General features: G+C 38.6%; 1 protein-coding gene across 2 annotated transcripts; it reads right to left on the minus strand.

Moving 5' to 3' along the window:
* Nucleotides 1-168: 168 nt before the first annotated feature.
* Nucleotides 169-19,150, minus strand: lifra (LIF receptor subunit alpha a). Of its 2 annotated transcripts, XM_040155411.1 has the most exons (19): nt 18,980-19,150; nt 14,969-15,023; nt 12,369-12,584; nt 11,950-12,086; nt 11,107-11,260; nt 10,555-10,827; nt 9,989-10,115; nt 8,786-8,922; nt 8,561-8,703; nt 8,133-8,286; nt 7,450-7,514; nt 6,888-7,122; nt 6,414-6,599; nt 6,045-6,146; nt 5,733-5,879; nt 5,332-5,469; nt 5,011-5,104; nt 4,716-4,782; nt 169-4,526 (listed from the first exon to the last, which is right to left on the minus strand). In XM_040155411.1, the coding sequence occupies exons 3-19, from the start codon at nt 12,472-12,474 to the stop codon at nt 3,831-3,833; spliced, it is 2,961 nt and encodes a 986-aa protein (XP_040011345.1). In that variant the 5' UTR covers nt 12,475-12,584; nt 14,969-15,023; nt 18,980-19,150; the 3' UTR covers nt 169-3,830. The 2 variants fall into 2 exon arrangements, with proteins under 2 accessions (XP_040011345.1, XP_040011344.1); XM_040155410.1 differs by lacking the exon at nt 14,969-15,023.
* Nucleotides 19,151-19,225: the final 75 nt, after the last annotated feature.

A 19,225-nucleotide genomic window follows, 5' to 3' on the forward strand; every position in this document is an offset into this window, starting at 1 on the left:
TTGATTGCTGCCATCCTTCACTAATGAGGGAACGACAGAAAAGAATAACTTATAATTATTGGACGGAAAAACTAACTTATCAGTAACGTTGAGCAGATTGATTATGGCAAGTGGAGGCATATGGATATTTAAAACACGAACAAAACTAACAAACGAACAAGTGGCCACACAAATAACTTTATTGCCTTCAGACAAGTAGCATTTCAGTTTGTGTTATTACTGTTAACATGTATTCATTCACTCAGAAGCACTTCACTGTCTCTCTTCATTCAATCAATAGTAAACTATTTTGCAAAATATCATGAATTTTAAAGCATCTTCAGAATTGAAAGCCTTTTTTTCTGTTGCACAATACTTCAGTCATGTTGTCATGCACAACATTAGTCAGAGTTAGTGTTTTAAAGCCATGGGGTAACATAAACATGGCGTTGAAAGGATTTATGACTCATTCTTTAGTAGTAATAGTTTAGGCAGCATGCATCGATTTTGCAAAACATCTAGGGCCAGAGATGAAGATGGGTAAGGCAGCAAGTGTACCCTGACATATAAACGTCAAAACCATTATGCTCTATTGAGTAAACATATGCTCCAATTAAAAATGTGAATGGACAATGGAGAAAGATAAGGGGCTGAATGGAAAATTGCATGTTAGCAGTTCTGATGTATGATTCTGCATGGTGAGTACTCTTGCCTTACTTAGAATGTGTCTGGCAAAGCAACTTTGCTGTGATAGGGCAGGAATGCAAAGCACGCTAAACCATTATAAGTGAAGAGGATCATGATTGTAATTCAGTTTACATGATCTTTTCAGATTAAAGTTTTCCATGTGATTAAGCACAGAACAAAGATACAGTTACAGTGTTACGCTCTACATTTTATAGGGCTTTATATATCTGGTGTGATCAACAAACATTTACGTTTATTCTCTCAAGAAAGCTGGTTAGACAATGTAAACTCTGCATGTTGTAGTATAGGGAATATCATTTACAATGTAAGATTTTGTATTGTGAGAATGGAACAAATGAAAGAAAATTATAATTATGTACAGTTATATAAAAACAAAAATTTGGAGAAAAATAAAGAAGGTGCCATTTTGTTGATATAAATCAACATAAAAGCATGTAACACATAGCGTTCATAGGTTAGTCTCCAAAGCTCTGCTGGTCTGAGAAAGCAGGCTTCAAAGGAAAACAATCTGCAGCCATGTTTAAATACTCAAAATTATATCCACCCTTTATCACTGCCTTGAAGTGATCACTGATCTCACACAGTGAAACTCTTTACTCAGTTTGACTTGTGAAAAGTGTAGTTTCTGACAGATTCTTTCAACCATGTTTCCAATTAATCAAGGTAAAATTCAGATCAGTGTTACAAGATAAAGAGAAAGAGGGGATACATTTTCTCAGTAGTCAAAGAGGACTGCCTGCCTGTTATGAGTTCATCAGTGAAGCCATCCATTATAGTTAATCTAAGTCATAATTCATGTCACAGTAGTTTTACATAAAGCTTGTTGGCTGGAGGCACTGAGAAACAATAGACCATAGGCTGCCACACAGGCAAGTCAGGGCCTACCTGAAAAACACGATAAAATAAACATTCTGGTTGAATAGAAGACAATATCAAAGGATAATATTTGCATAATGATGCTCGTAGGAAGCCCAGCCAATGGTGCATCCTCAACACCCCCACTGTACACATGGGTGAAGAGCTAATGGAGTATGTGAAGTGTACTTGGGCAATTAGTGCCGTGTTTGACACCATTATAGCGATGCCAAAGTGCTGTAAAGCGACCAATATTCACAAGGTCATTTCTCCACATTTTAGTCAACAAATGCTAAGAGATAGCGTTTTCCAATATATACTTTCTCCTTGGTCACAAAATTTACATGGTGTCTTCATGAAAAACTTGCAATGAAAAGATAAATAGTCACATTTAAAAAAAAAAAAAAAAAACTACTAAGTGTAGACTTAGATATCCCTAAAAATAAACAAGCTTCCAAGCCCAGCAAATTAGCCATCTCTCTGGGCTTGAAAATAAAGCAACTAAAGAAAAAGGATTCGTCACATTCACACAAATATACAGAAAGGGCTGAGGGTAACATCATGACAATAATAATGTAGCCAAAGTTTAGGAATTTCATCACTTGCTAACATTGATTAAAAACAGTCATCTTTTGTACATTACACTTCGTGCCAGTGGAATCAGTATGCCCAATACAATATATTCCTGATCAGTTCTGAACTGCATTACCGTAGAAATCCTTTTTAACTATGTATGACATTTAGGAGTAAGGCAGTGTGTCAGAGATGATTTTAACACTGTAATTACCCAACCAAGTTAATTCTCATAATTTGTTCAATACCACCAATCATCAACTTGAGGATAATTCACGATACATAACAATAAAAAAGGACACTGGCCTGACTGTGAAATATGTGTCTTAACAAGAAAATATATATATATATATAAAAAATAAAAAAAACTCTACTGTTTAAGGCAGACAAAACAGCAACAATAACACTCAAAAGTAACATAATAGTGTGTTCATACATTAAATTACATCAGTTTGTATTCATGTTCTAGCTTATATAAGTGTATGTCCACTGGGCTCATCACCCACACAATTCCAGACTGTAACAGAAAGCACCACTCCTGTATCTGTGTAACATGATGACAGTTCTCATTCATAGGTTCATCTTTCAATTAAAATTTCAATGGTCAGACTGACTCTTTACAGCCAAATGCATTTTTTCCTTTCAGTAGCTCATCGGCTGTCATAAAGGAGGCAAGATTACCTCAAACTGTAGACCAGCAGAAGACACAGATATTGTAAGGAGAGGGAGGTTTTCTGTCTACTTAGCTACCTTCTATTCAAACTGTCTTCTGTAGTGTCCTTTCAAAAGTGTTCTTTATTTTTACAACATAATTTGCATAAAAACTTTCTTACTTTCAGTTTTCTTCTGCTGTGTTGTAAAATTCACATCACAAAAAAAAAAAAAAAACATTTAAAATGCAAGCTAAAAACTGGATATACTCAAATGAAACAGGATATGCTGTTCCTAAATGCCCATTATAGGGAGACACAGAAAAGGCAGTGAGGGGATTTATTGTAACAGCCACCAAGTTGCCAGGGGGTGCAATAAGTATGGTGGACGAGAGATCTGAAGAAATGTTTTCAAAAGATTTGTTGTCAAAATAGAAATGTTTTGACACATAAATATACAGATTTTGATTTATGATATTTTCATGAAAGAGAAATTAACTATATATGTATTTCTGTAATAGCATTATCGACCTGCTGACAAAGTGCAAATGTAAGGGTAGTGCTACATGAGAGTGGATATTTACCTAGACCATATGGGCCAAACTTCTTTGATGCATGACGCTGGTAACAATAATGAATCTGAAAAGTCCCTTTTATACAGCCTGTTCAAGGCGGAAATGTTGCACCTTTATTCCGCCTCACCGTTCTGTATAAAAGGTACGAACATGGAACGGGGGGGCATTGTTGTTCTGCCTTTAGGCTGGCAGCGGAGGTAGTCACAGAGCCGAATCAATGTCTGTGTAATAGGGAGAGCCGGCATTGCGGGACAGATGCTGACGCTGTTGTGTTACACATCATGCCTCTGATTCCGGAACGCCGGCATACTATCAAAAAGCATACAAGGGAGCGGCATTATGCCGGCTTTGTTTGGTTCAGTGTAAGCAAGCAAAGCCGACATAATAAAGGGCTTTTTAATAGCACTATAGTGGGATCTCTGTTTAAAAGAGGCTAAAGTCTTATGTTAACCCCCCTGGCCTGACTGCTAGTAGTGAGACAGAAATGATATCATGGTTTTGTGGATGACAGCAGATTGGTGAACCAAGTTGCAGCGGATGATGACAGCTGTCGTTTCTCCTCTGCGTGTTCTTCTCCATCAGGGAGGAGGAACTGAGTGGAAGCGATAGAGGTGGGGGATCCAAGAAAGGGTGCCAGGCTACCGCTTTCCTCGGCCTCCACAGGGGAGTCCAAATGCCAGGAGCTCTGGGGTTTGTAGCCCCCAGCAACTGCAACCTGGGGCTCTAGGAAAGGCTCAGGTGAAGCTAGGCCTATGTCATCACTTGGAGCTCTAGGTTGCATCTGGGGCCGGTAGCCCCCTCCTCCATCTCCACAGCTGACGGACAGATCAGCATGGGGTTGGTGGTCCTCAGAAGAGCCCTGTGGATCCAGCTGGAACACCAAAGAAGACCCTGAGGTCTGGATTCCTGTGTATGTCACATCGGTGCGTGCTGAATCCAAAGAAGATGCAGAAGAAGCAGAGGAGTCTGGGAAACGCGGTCTTATGGGCCTCTCATCAACTACTTGGTTGTAGTAGCGCAATGATGTTGGCTCATCTGTGTCAACTGGCTCGTCACCCATCCCCTGCTCTTCTTCATCCTCATCTTCTTCAGGAATGACGACGAGCACTTCTTTACTAGAATCCCACTCAAGCTTTTCTACAATATGGATTATACTGTGAGAAGATGGCTTCACATCCAGTGGCCCCTGTAAGACACAGAGTAATAAACACTTTACTGAGTCAGTTTAATTCAGAGAAATCTGCCACAGTCTTAACATAAGGCATGATGAAAGAACACAAAAATAAGGATTGGTAAATAGTAAATTCTATTTATAGAACTCATAGAACAATGAGTTTAGTCAGGAGTGTCAGACTGGATTAGGCTGATACTGTACCTGTGTCCTGGACCAATCACCAGGCAGCTTGGGCTCAGGTATGTCTGGATAGAATGCCTTTTTCACCCTGGTAGGAAAGAAAAATATCCCTTACATTGTCATCAAAAGCCTATAGAAATCCAACCAATACCCCCTAGTTACACCTCTTCAACACAGTGTAGAAAATAAGTGGACTGGGTCTTTGCAAATGTGATAGATTTCTTCACAAATCTTGCTTTGTATGTACGTTTTCCATTATTTATGCAACACATCCAAAAAAGGAGAGAGACAAAGGAAAGGAGCATAGCAGTCTCACCATTTCCTTTTCTTGTAGCAAATGAAGGTGACAATGACCAGGAATAAGGCTGTGATTCCCAGAGAAGTCAAGATTTCCAGGATCAGCCAATCAGCTATCAGAACAGGACAGTAGAAATATTAGAGATAGTAGACCTGAAGCAATATGGTTATTTTTCCTAATTTTGAATATAAATCACTGTGTAAACTGAACCCTGCAAGCATTTATTTATACAAGAGCCTCTTTTGTAGCCTCAAAACATTATTATTAGTAATACCTGTAGAATAAACACAAGTTTTGTACTACTTTCATAGCTATACACAAAACTATACATTCACATACTGTAAGGCTCCAGCGTTATGGAGGCAGTGGCGCCTGTGTCCTCGCCTGCTGAAGTGTAGGCCTTGACAGTAAATTTATGTGAGCCCTCAAAGAGTCCCTTTACTGTGTAGCTCCTGCTCCCTTGGTCTGGCAGTTTGGCTGTTCAAGAGTTAGAGGTGAAAAACAAAGGGAGATAGGCATAGAAAGGAAAGAAAAGACAAAGAAGAATAGAGAAGCAGGAGAGGGAGCAATGACAAAGTGAATGAGTTTAACGGAATACAAAATGCACTTTCTAAAACAATATTTGACGAATGATGTAATAACATGAATTATGCATGTTTTGTATACAATTCCTTTTTCAAGCCCTCTACTTGAACAGCTGAATTCTTTGAAGAGATGGCACTTCACATCATAACATTTACCTAGAAGTTTGAGCTCGGAGCCAGTGCTGTTGTAAATGTTGTAGCCGAGGAGGTAACCTCTTCTGTTGACCAGTGGGATCTCTCCCCAGGTGAGGAGAATATCAGAGCCCTGCTGACTGGTTGACAGGAGGACAGAACTGGAAGGGACTGTGGAAGCCACAAGGAAGGGAGAAAAGAAAATTGCAGAGAAGGGAGGGAGGCATAACAGAGAGAATGAGAACAAATAGAGAGTAATTAAAATGCAGAGTACGATTTCTGAAGTCACTGTTTCTTCTAAAAGGATAAACTTCCCACATTCAGTGCTATCCTTACCCAGCTCCTCCATGTATCCCTGCCAGCGCTGACGCAACTCTGGGGCCTCTGAGGAGCAGCTGTACAGGGAAAAGTTGTACCTCACACCGGGCTGGAAGTTGGCTGATGGCAAAGGAAGAAATTAATATGTATTATACAGTATCATTTCACATTTGACGCCCTATTGGCAAATACTAGAGATTAAAGCTATGTTTGAGTTTGTGGAAAGGTTAAAATCCTGTTTACTTTTTAAATTACTTAACACTGTCCATAGCCAAAAATATCAAGGGGACTGACTGTAGAAATACATACGGTACATTTTAAATGTGCTGAAAACAATTTTCACAGACTTTGTTGATTTTTTTAAAGGAGGTCTCAAGAATGGCTTACCCGACTCAATGGAGACATTAGTGTTTCCAGCAGGCACCTTGATCCACTCCACAGGGCAGTCCCGCGTGCAGAATGCATCATGCCATTCTACCACATAACCACAGGTAGTGTTGGCATCACTCTGCCAGGAAAGAGGGAAACCTCTCTCCATATAAACTGCCCTGGACACAGCAGGGGGTTCAGTATCTGGTAAGAAGAAAGTATGTATAAATGCACGTAGAAGCCGCATGTCTTCGTATTCTTCTATTATTCTTGAGTTTTTCAAGTAAGACTGTGACACCAAACAGACGACAATAAATCATCAAGTTGCTCTCAGTACCTAAAAACTTAACTGACTAAACATATGTTACATATATACCACACATAGTTTAAGTTGTGCCTCTGAGAATAAACAAACCAATCGCTTTTTGCCTTCTTACTTGCTTTATATATGCTAAAACATCAAAAACACACACTCCCTCTATTTCCACATACCTGTCAAACGCAGAGATATAACTACACTTGCGGGTTGAGATAACCCATCAGCGTTCTTTGCAATGACGGTTGCATTGACCTTGTCACTGCTGAAGGTAGCGATCTGTGTGAGGTTGACTGGTGCAGCAGTAGTATCTGGTGAAAAGATTTCTGTGTGCTGTACATTTTCTCCAGCACTCCAGAGAGTGACTTCATAACCTGTGATCTGACCATGGCTTTGTCTTCGTGTCAGAGGCTAGAATAAATCAAATTAAAGGGAAGGAACGGGGGAAAGATTAAGTCGGAGAGAATTTTAAATCATCTTTTACTTGCAATTTCAGATATCCGTGACATATCTTCAAAACAGGTCAAGCTTCTTTATGTCAAAAGGGAGAAAGAAGGTAAAAGGAAAAAGGAGGAAGAGTGCTAGAGACAAAGGACAAAGACTAAAAAAGAGGAACCCTGACAAACTTTCATAATCTGATTGGCGCTTATTTGAACAGGCTGTAAATCTTTGCTTTCCGCAGTAAAAATAGCAGACTGTCTAAAACAATACAGTACAAAGACGAAAAACAAAAATCACCTTCCAAATGACCTGCCCAGTGTTGTCTGTGTTCTTCCACATCCACACATCAGGAGCATCTGGAACTGAGAGACAACAAAAACATATTCCATCAAAGCTAGAAAAAAATGGCATTAATGCCGGTGTTTCATAGTCACAATTAAATGACATTTCTACCATTGAAAATGACAAGGCTATATAAAGACAGCAATATAAAGATGACTACTAAAAATAATAAGGAAATCTTTTAAACTTCAATGTTCATTACTGATCTTCTTAGCACAAGGTCCATTTACTTACCCATATATAACCATCTGTTATTACGAGACCAACATTCAAGGAAGCAAAAATGATGAGTTTTTTGTTAGAGGAGCTCTTTTGTTATGTATATGAATATACCTAAACTTTGTGAGGTCAAAATAAATATGAATACGGCTTGAACTGACATCCTGGCTTCACATTAAGTTTTACAGTGAAAAAATGTCTCGTCTTTTGTAAATGATAAGCTATGACATTTTTAGAAGTGAGAAAATATCACATTCTAGTTCTGCATCAGAGCAATTAGCAATAATTATTTAAGATTAAGTCATGTAGCAGCATTAATTAATTGCTTCAAGTCAATCAATGAAAACTGTCATTATTTGTGGCCCTAATTCACTGAAATATCTGCTAAAATAAATAGATAACAAAAATGAATCACTTACTGTCAGTGCTTGTTTTGAAGGCAAATTGTTTGCTCCAGGTACTCCATTTCCAGAAATTCTGCTGGGCACCACAGCGGATTTGAACACTGTAATCTTCATCAGGATAAAGGTCCGATAAAACCACCGACCGCAGACCCACACCAGAGAAGGTATGCTGGATAAATACGTTAGACTTCATTACTGTTTGGTACATTGATGGTCACACAAGTGGATAGAACATGCTGATACAACCTTAAATGAAGTAGATGAATAGAAGTGATACTGTTTCACTGCTATACTGTACACACACAAACAGAAAACATTTAAGATGTCAAAAAAACAGAGGGAACGTTCTGTACATGGACACAGGCAGCGCAAACGAATACAAAAAAATAGAGAAGTGGTCTCCTCCAAAACACACACACCTCAGCACACCACAGACCACTCACATTTGTTTCTGATCCATGGCAGGTAAGCTCTACCTGGCACACAAGAGCCAGGGAGTCATAGCTTTTGTATTTCCACTGCCACAGCACAGTGGCATTCCAGGCATTGACGACAGAGCTCAGGTTGGCTGGTGCTACTGGATGCACTAAGGAGAAAGGGTGAAACAACAATCAGTGAACTGAAAGAAAAAAAAACAAAACACCTACATAGGTAGGTAATACACCTACCTCTGTGACTGAGTTCAGCAGAGTCAGTGAGGCTATACTGGCCGAGGGGATTCACAGCTACCAATGTCCAGTTACCCTCCCATTGGGCCACACTACACTCCTTTAACTTCTGCTGCCGGCTGTCCTGTATACACTCCCTATAACCAAAACAAAACAGATAAAAAATAAACAGCAGATTCACTAAGAATGTGAAAATCAAAACAACGAAATTGAATTAAAATCAAATATAATCACTTTAGATAATCACCTAACCTACAAATACAGGCAGAGGCCCACACACATTAATAATGTAACAACTTCTCTGACCAGCCCACAGACAATTCCTGTAAAAGGGCTGGCCGATTGCCAGTCCACTATCAATCCACACACAGAAGCAGCAAGTTGTTACTTAGACTAAGTGCTTCATATTTCTTATCATCCTCTCTCTCTAGGTAGATTTTTTCTTCTGGGCGGAAAACACATTTTAGAGAAAGGCAGGGTGAACGATCATCAATATTGCAGAGACATTATTTTATAAACAAAGTGACATTGTACCACATCCTGGAACATCCATGAATTGCTATGAATCTGGCCAAACAAGAAAACATCACGCTATCTCTTCCACCTTTGTCAAAGACTGGTATGACTTCCCATTGACTCCCAATATACTGTGTCTTTGCTTTTTCCTATTTTATAGCGTCTGGAATCTGAGTTAGATACAGATTCCATTGTATGATTAAATTGGCTTTTTGTTCAGTGTGTTCACAATGTAGATACTGCTGTTGACATTGAACTCTGGTGTGGACTGCATAACCATACCAAGACGGCCTGAAAAAATTGGGTCTGGTTCCAACTAAGTCTGGTGCAGCTGGGTTGTGGTGTAAAAGCAACGCAGTCCAACCCCAGGATTTTTTGTGATAGCAGATATGTGATTTTAGCATGAATATTAAAAGCTAAACTACTAATTGTGAACTGTTAAGAAACCAATCTCAGAATCAGAGATGTGCTGAGCATGTGTCCTACTACACACATTTAAGAATCTGTAGTCTGCTTTTCGTGAGAGTGAGTGTGTACAGTTCTGATACCCAACCCGAGCCCTATGGTTTCCAATAAAGTATCAGGTTTCAGGGCAGGTTACAGCCATTGTGTTGCATACATGTGTGAGCTGAGGGGAGGTTTAGCTATTTTAATTTATTGTGTATGAAAGTGTGTCTGTGCTACTACCTCTTGTTCAGCAAGTAGTGTGTTCCTCGTTTGCCATAGAGATGTGTGTCTCGTGCTTCATTCCACCTGCATACAGCTGAGGTTAAGTCATGCGTCTCACACACAAAATCACTGGGCAGTGGTGGATCTGGGGATGGGGACACAGTGTAGAAACAGACTTACTTGCTTGCTTCATATTTTGCATAATATAAATAAAGATTACATACATTTAAATAATTACCAAGACTTATTTAAAAGACAGGCTCTGGAATAATCTATAAACTCTTTCAGATAGATCACCAGACAAATTCAAGGAATTAGGCAAACCACACATTCATTCATTATCACCAAAAGATCAGCTGTTTCAAGAATCTTTTCGGATATCTATCTGAATAAAAATTCACAAGCCGTATAACTGAAGAGCAAGTTCCATCTTACACTGACCCCTTCAGTGAATGTCTGTCAATTTTCAGTCTGAAAAACCAGGTTAGTTTGTGCTAACTCTCTCTGCCAGTCCAACCTTCATACATCTTGGATAAGACAACAATTCACACTTCAGTTCTTATCCATCCAGTCACTGATCTTACATCCAACAAACACCACTGCTCCAGACAGTGCCTTCAGGCTGTCGTAACAGACGATGTTGGTTCCCGAGCTGCCGGATGGTCCCTGATTAACCACTGTAGTGGCGTAACTTCGCAGACTGAGTTGCGTCGTGTTCATGACTTTGCCACTGTAGCGGATGGTACCAAAGACCTTCCCCTGCTCCACAATGCAACAGAAGGTGGTGTTGGCCCCCACAGGTACAACTCTGTCCACAGGGTACATCTGGAATCTCTCATTGCTGGGGATATCATTTCCTGAAAAGAGAGAGTGAGGGAGAAAGAAAAAAGCAAAGCGTTAGGGAGGGAGATATAAATAGAGGTCTATATTTAGGTACAAAGGAAAGTTGTTTGTTGGCTTAAAAGGACGATTTCAGCGAGGAAAAGAATTTGAATTAGAAATGGTCTTAACTCTCCTTGAATGAGTAAAATGCATTATGTTAATCCCAAATTGACAGGTCAGGCAAAACAGTATTTCCGTTTCTGTAACTACTGGTATCCTATAATATATATGGATGTAATTATTATCCCTCTAACCTTGAAGTATCTGAGTCTTGCTCCATTCACTTGTTGTCTGTCCATCTCTTGAGCGGATTTGGATTGACAGCGAGGTACACTCCAGAGGTTCAACTGAGGTCCAGTTCCACTGGTGCCAACCACTCACCTGATTCACTGTCACAGACACTGTCTCCTACAAATAATACACACAAGAACAGTGAGAGAATGAACCAGAACAACATGAAAGCTAGATGATGACAGCTGATGGTGATGACAGTCACATCATAGCTCAACCAGGAAAAGAAACTCTGGATTATTATATCATTTGTATAACCTATGATATAATGTAATATCAAATAAACTATTTTAGCAAAATGTGCTGAAAATGCAAATAAACTACAAAAATGTAATCTATAAAATATATTTAGCCAATTAATCGACCAGGCCGATATTAGCTTATTGCAGATTTACTGTATTGGTGTATATGTCAGCAAATAAATGACAAACAACTTAAGCACAGAAATGCCAATGATATGTTTTGAAACATTCTCAGCCTAGTATAGTTTGTCCACCAGGGAAAAGTGAGAAGATTATTTGTCCTGCTAAGTACATTTCTTGTCACAAATTGTTATAAAAAATGGTTAACTATTGTTTGGGCTGTGTAAAAATAAAAAAATAAAATAAATAAATAAATAAATATGTCGGCCAATATATCATTATCAAATTTTTGAAACTCTTGAATATCAATATCAGTATCAGCCTCAAAAATCCTATCTCTGTCGGATTATAGCTCCTTTTAAAAGAGAATGAAACCAACTTGTAACATGACTGAACAATGAGAAAGGCAAGAGAACAAATAAAAAATAAATAAAAAGCTCTTACATAGAAGACAGTTTCACTGAGTTCAGTTCTTAGAATCATGAGGTCAAACGTTGTGGCTGTTCCTCCCAGCCAAGATATTGATAGTTGCTGTGTAGACAAGTTGGCTGACAGGCTCACCTGCTGGGGTACACTAAGGACTGGGAAAAAAAAACGATCAGGACAGGATCAATTGATTTAAATGGCAAATTATACAGACCACAGATATAGACTTAATGTAAATTTAAGTCAGCAAACTCTCCATCAGCAAACATGGATTTAGCATCAGCCCCAAAGAACCAAAGGTCAAACCTTTCCATATGCACCTGCTATACTGCGTCAATATTCAACACTTTCAACATCATGTGCATTGAGCGTTGCAGATTATTGATTTATCAGACTCTCGAGGATGGATCTTTCCCTTAGTGTAGTTCGGTTCTTACCATCTTTGGCATGAGTGTGTGCAGCCGAGAGGCCCAGGAGAATACAAATGAGCCAGACAGGGCAACAGTTAGGCTTTGAGCTGGGACTGACGCTAAAGTGAGGCATGGTGATCAGCTGGCTGACCCAATGTTTGCAGATACTAAGGTGGCGATCCTCTCCACTACTGTAACAAAATTCTAGGCATCCCAAGAGGCAAGATGCAGGCAGAGGGTGACCTGTGGGTAGAGACAGCAGAAAAGAGAGAAAAAAAAAAAACGAAAAAAAAACAAACGGTAATTGTACAAAGAATACAACACAGATCTGCAAAAACACAGGCAGATTAGTCAGCTAACTGGGAAACCTATTTTGTTCAAATAAAACTCCCTGACTGTCAACACACAGGGCTGTTTCATACTATGAAGGTGGTGTTGGGCTAAGGGCAGCTGCTGTCAAACTGTGAAGTCGGAGTCATGCAAAGATAATGTCCTTATTCATGGAATATGGACAGAAATTTCATAAAATATAATTCGGCTAGTTTGCTCTTGTCACAGCTTTTATTTGTACTACATGCTTAACAGACGCTCAAACAAAAATAAACTTATTTACAGGCAGCTGGGAAAAATGAAGATACACCTAAACAAACTTGTACAACTATATTTAACAAAATTTTTCCAGAGAACTACTAACTGAAAGGCCACAGTGTATTAAATTCTACTGTCAACACACCTCCTTCCTAAAAAGTTGCACTGCCACAACTTGCTCACTGGCTGTGGCCCGCTGTACCACTATAACCACATACTTGTACTATTAAATTTTGTGCTCCTAACAAGTCTACCATACTAATGTCATGGAATAAGCAAATGATAGGCCACACTACTGCTCACTGAAGCTGTTACAACAAACAGGTTAAATACGCAGGTTAACAAAATTAAGAATAGCGCTGAAACAATTCATCGATTAATCGACAGAAAATTCATTAGCAACTATTCTGATAATTGATTAATTGGTTCCAGGTTCTTAAAGCAGAAAAGGAGATGTTGCAAAAATTCTGTTATGAGCCTTGGCTTGCATTAACCGGCATGTGCATGCTTGTGTACATAACTCTGTTTTTGTGTGTTTAACTGTCCCCGAGACGCTGCGGTGCAGTTTGTCTGGTTTCCCTTGAGACAAGCTGGGACAGGCTTCAAACTTCTTTGTACCTTGATAAAACAATGCTCTCGAGTACTGCCAAGCCCATTACTGTAACAACGCAAGCAAAATACACAGACACACACAAACACACAAGCAAAGCCCATTTTGGATGACTAAATATATATAAATATATAAATGAGTATGCACTGCAGACAGACAGACAGTACAGTATGACTCTAATATAACCTCACCATGTTATTTCATTTGCTTTAGAATACGACCACTGTAAACCTCTGTTTCTGCCCGGAGATTAAAAAAAAAAAAACAGAAGTCAGAGATCGATTTAAAAAAAGAGTGCCTCCACAATGTTTCATTCTAAATCACTAGTTAGCCTCATTTTGCTCAATTTGGTGAAAGATAGAATGCTAATACAGGAATAAAAAGTGTACAGGTCAGATAAAAAGATCTTTACAAGAGGCTTTTGAAAACCTTTTAGTACAGGCAGAAAAGTGTTATAAATAGATCTAACGTTTTAAAAAAAAAAAAAACAGTAGATTGAGTATCAACATTTAAATGGCAGCAAAACACAGCTTTTTTGCTGTCGTGCATTTTAAAGGACACTACCCACAACTTGTTGATAATCATTTATCTGGTAACCATTTTCTTTCCTCTGTGTGATTTTGCAGCAGCAGGCGTAAGAGAGGAATTTCAAATCCCGGATGTGCTTTTACTACTGGCTGCTTAAGTAGTTCCACAAATGGTTTTAAAAAGAGCTCCTATACAGACATGTAGCTTACATGGATGAACTTAAAGGTCACATCCATCCAATTGTTTGTTTTTTATGTACAGAAACTGATTTTACTGCTCATTTTTATGGTAGTGTAACAACTGGAGGCTCACCCATGTTAAATTAATACCATAAAAAATACTGAGGAGCCTCCATCCAGCAACTATTTCTGCGGTTAAAAAAAAACACACTGAACAATCACTTTTCTTAATGAGATTTCTTTGTTTTCACAAGGTTAGCAAGACAATCTGGGCACTTGAGGCTTTGTTAACCCAAAAGTGTGCGGCTGAGTCTTTCCACAGTTGGAAAGACAAGTTTTCTAGTGTGTTCCTGGCTTAAAAAAAACATCACCTCCAGGTGAAATTCAGAGGCATGGCTCAATGTAAATACAGCTGTGTAGAGTCAATGTTTCACACACTTATTGTATGTGAATGCACAAAAATTGTTGCAGGCCTAGCAGGTCCCTACATAAAAAGAGCAGTAACATGTTTATTGGCCCTGGATCCTAAACAAGATTATTGTTCCAACTTCAACACCAGGCTGAAAGGTTCTACAACCTCCAATATATCCTGTGACCATCAAGCCCTGAAAAAAACATAAAACATTGATGGGAAACGGGAAAAACAGCTGTAGATTCTGGGAAATCTCACCAAGAAACTGATAGCTACAAATGCACACCAACATACACACACAAATCAATACCTCTTTGCTGGGCCCTGGTCCTAGTCCTTGCAGCAACAATAAATGTGACCACAAACTAAAAAAAAAAAAAAAAAAACAAGGATGTTGTTACTTAAACACCAAGCCCAGACTTCATTTATATTCCTGCAGTAGTCCTGTCTTAGAAGGAAAAACCAACTCACATAAAAAAAACAGCATCATGATTTGTTGATTTGTTTAAACTGTTCTGTTTGATTAATGAGCTGTGTAAGGCAGCCTTTTGGAGTAAGACATGTAAAAGATTCAGGTTGCTCGTACCACCAACCCGGTGATTTCTCCAAATTCACTCTAAAATACCTCACCTGACCCTAGTTTACTATTTCTATCACTTCACATAATAACTATTTTGTGTTTCAGCTAATGTGGTCCTGGAATTAATGGTTGTTAAATAAAATAACTATTCAGTCTAAAATAATAACAAATGGTCATCACAAGTTTTCAGAGCCCAAAGGGATTTTTTTTTTTTTGCCTGCCACTGAATGTTTGGCATTTATATTTGCTAAATGATGTGTCAATAGTGACAAAAACAGTCACTGATTAATATTTAGTCAATCTACTATCAACTCAACGCTAATCTCAGTCTAAGAGACATCCTGAAGTATAAAATGAAATGTTATCCCTACTACAACCAAAACCAGGACAGAAATAGAAATGAAACAGAGCCTAAGCCAAAATTACTCCAAACTACCACTGCTTGGAAAGAAAAAAAAAAAAAAAAAAAAACTACTCATGGAAAACACTACAGGCTTAAAAAGTTTCAGACACTATCTAAATAGGCTTCAGATTGTGATGATACCTTTTTATATGTGAGCTGCAGTGTTTTCCATATATATTTTGCCCCAAGCACTAGTAGGTATGACCCAAGCATTTCTATCTTTATCCATATGTATACACAGCAACCAACCTTGAAACACCTTACTATTACAACCACATTTTAAAACAAAGATCAAAACTTCTGATACTTTTTTCTTGACTAAAAGTGTGTGGGATGGCAGCTGAGGCCAAATCCAGGGAAAATTTGTGTGCCTGTTCTCGGCCTACACTTAGCAATGCTGTCATATGATGACGACCAGGACCAAAGAAATAAGCACACTGTGGCTCTAGTGTACTATGTAAGTGTGGTTACATTTTGAAACACGAGCTAAATTTTCTGCTAATTATGTTTGACCTTTGAATGGGAGTAGAGGAAGACCGGATGCTACTGTGAGAAAAAAAAAAAAAAAAAAAGTGAGCATTGATGAGTGTGTCTGTGTGAAATGCCGGTGCATTGACCTCACTGGAGAAAGGACATTCAGTTCTCTGTGTGTGCTGTATTTCTGTCTAGCTTTTGGACCTGAACCAAACAGCATTTCCTTCCTTCCTTTTTCCCTGTAATCCTTCATGAATGTAAATGTAAATCTTAGAGGCAACAATAAACAATTTGCTCTTAAGTGTTTGCTTCTAAATTACTGGCTTAGGACAATAAAACACACACTGAAGTCAAAAGCATGCCAGTCCTACCCAAACCCCTTGGAGAAATATACAAACTGGTCTTATATTTTTTGGCACAAACAAAGACAAGTGACTGGTAACAAAGAAAACACACCAACAGAGGCTATTTTCCGGTCAGGTGCTTTATATTTATCCAGGTTGTTATCGTGACTGGTGTTCGGTATTTCTGGTTTTGCGTTATACTAAGACAAAAGTATGTGGCATGAAAATTTACAATTCACCCTTATATAGGACTACATCAGATTTAATGCATAAGAAAACCGGGAACAGAATACAGAATAAATAACTATTGTTCCTTTTTGCTGAATAAATGAAGAGAAAGACTGTACCAAGCGAAAGAGGAACATTAAAACTATTAAGACATATTAATCTGTGTTCTGTTGTAGATGTAAATGCATGTAAATATTAACACTGTAATTACAGGGATCACCTCCCTTCCCCATGGAGGTGCAGACACTGTAATACCTTTGAACATGTGACTGTTGATCCACCTCAACTGTCTCCTTTTGATGCACTTTCTGCATTTCCACTTTTATTTCTTTATGCATTACAGTTCTGAAATAGTCTCATGAAAAAAACATTATAATAATTAGTATTCACTATCACTTGTAATGGTAACCAACCTCTGTGTAGGGTATGTTAGTGCATGATTTAATTTTTATAAAATTTGGCACAATAACCCCACCCAGTCTCTTTGAGAAAATACTATATGTTTAAAGAGAGGAAAACACCCTTCTTCTGTGCATGTAGATCAAATTTGAGCTATAAGCCATTTGTTAAGGTTGTATAAAAACAAAAAAAGAGATTTTCCAATTAATTGCAATTTTTCTTTCCCAAGATCGATCTTTGACTTTGCACCTTTTCTCAGAAAATATGTAAATGTGTTAATGTTATGTGTAAGCAGTGGTTACTTGTTGTAAGTGGTTCAGTTAGGGCTGCATAATGTGTAAAATTACTGTTTTGTGGAAATACAAATCATTACAATGTGCACAAAAAGGTTATTTTAAATTAAAAAAGAAGGTAGACGATAGCTACCTATATTACCTGCCTTGAGACAGTCCTGTAAACCGTGACTGTGAATAATTACAGTCTCCACCACCGTTTACGGTACTGTTGTGTATCAGGATGGTTAGCTCACTCTGGCTATCTCCTAGCGAATCTAGAGATTGCACCTACGAGGGGGATAGACTGAAAAAAGACTCTACAAAGTGATCTGAGTTCTCAGTTTGTGTTTGCTAAACAGATTTATCTCTGGCTACCAAATAGGAAGCCATGGAAGTCGAGTGAATAGTGTGTGGATTCTACTTTATTCAGTGTCTCCCCGCCATTGAGCGAACACCAGCTAACAGCTGACGGCTTGTCAACACAAGCAATGCAGATGAATTAGTGATCAGACTTTCACTTTCCGTCCTGTCTGTGCTCAAAAATGATCATTAAAGTCTGTACTAAGTTGAAGCGTCTGCTACAACACCATGAATGGCTGTATGGGATAGCAATTATTTCTTATTATATAGATATGATGAAACCTTTGTAAGTGGTGCAGGTTTATTATTCTTGTTCAAATGTTTTTCACATTTAGGCCTAAAAAATATTGATAGATCATATTTTAGTCGTTTTGCATTTACCAAGTAAAATATATATACTTGGTACACAGTTCAATAACCAGGAAATGTATTTAAAGTTCAGCCTATAATGTACACTTCACACAACTTAATAGTCAAGGAAACAACAGTGTTGCTCACTTGAAATATAAGTTCCCAGGATAAGACCAAGAAAGAAAACAAAAAGCTATTTAGTTCATCCATACTGTAGCACACTTAGTATGAAATCGAAATATTAAGAAATTACGACAAAAGGTTACTTGATCTGACCCCTCTTCAATCTGCAAATAAAACAACCCTGATGACGAAATTCACCTTATGATATGCACATCACACCTTGAGGTCCCCACTACATAATCACATAAAGGTTTAAAATCATGCGTCATCTCACTTAACATCTTGTACATGTTCATATGTAGTAGCGATATTTTGATTCTGACTCTGCTCTTTCAGAAGAACTGGCTAATACAGCAGATATCCCAAACTGCATCATCACAGGACGTTTTGCATCATTAGCATTAGCAACTGGGCAGCATTGCTGGTTACAGCAAGTCTCATCTTGAAAAACAGCAGACAGTAGTTATACTTTACAAAATGCAGCTATTCTTTTACTCTGTCTTATCAAGGGCAACAGTGTAGATAATAGGGATAAACGGGGTCATAATTACATATCAAATTCACTCTCACTCTCACACTCACTCACACACACACACACACACACACACACACACACACACACACACACACACACACACACACACACACACACACACACACACACACACACACACACACACACAGGCCACTGATGTTTGGAAAAAACACTGCTAGCTACAGTAGCTGCCATCCACGAACTATCGTTAAACGGTTATTACGCGCGGACAAATAACGCCAAAATTACCTCTGATGTAGCAAGAAATCGTTCTCAGTGCCGTTTGGGCTCGATATCCAATATCCCAGTCTTCCTTTTTAAGCAAAACGTTTCAAATATTTATAACTGCTCGGTCGCTTCACAGTCCCGTTCCCGTGAAGTGTCGTTAGCCCATTCCCAACGCAGCCAGAGTAGGTTGGGATTACTGGAATAGAGCGGACCAGGCGTTTGATTGACGGTTGCACTGACCAATGGACTTCGACTGATACTTTTTTG

This window comes from Xiphias gladius, chromosome 19 (assembly GCF_016859285.1).
Source record: "Xiphias gladius isolate SHS-SW01 ecotype Sanya breed wild chromosome 19, ASM1685928v1, whole genome shotgun sequence".
Classification (NCBI taxonomy): domain Eukaryota; kingdom Metazoa; phylum Chordata; class Actinopteri; order Istiophoriformes; family Xiphiidae; genus Xiphias; species Xiphias gladius.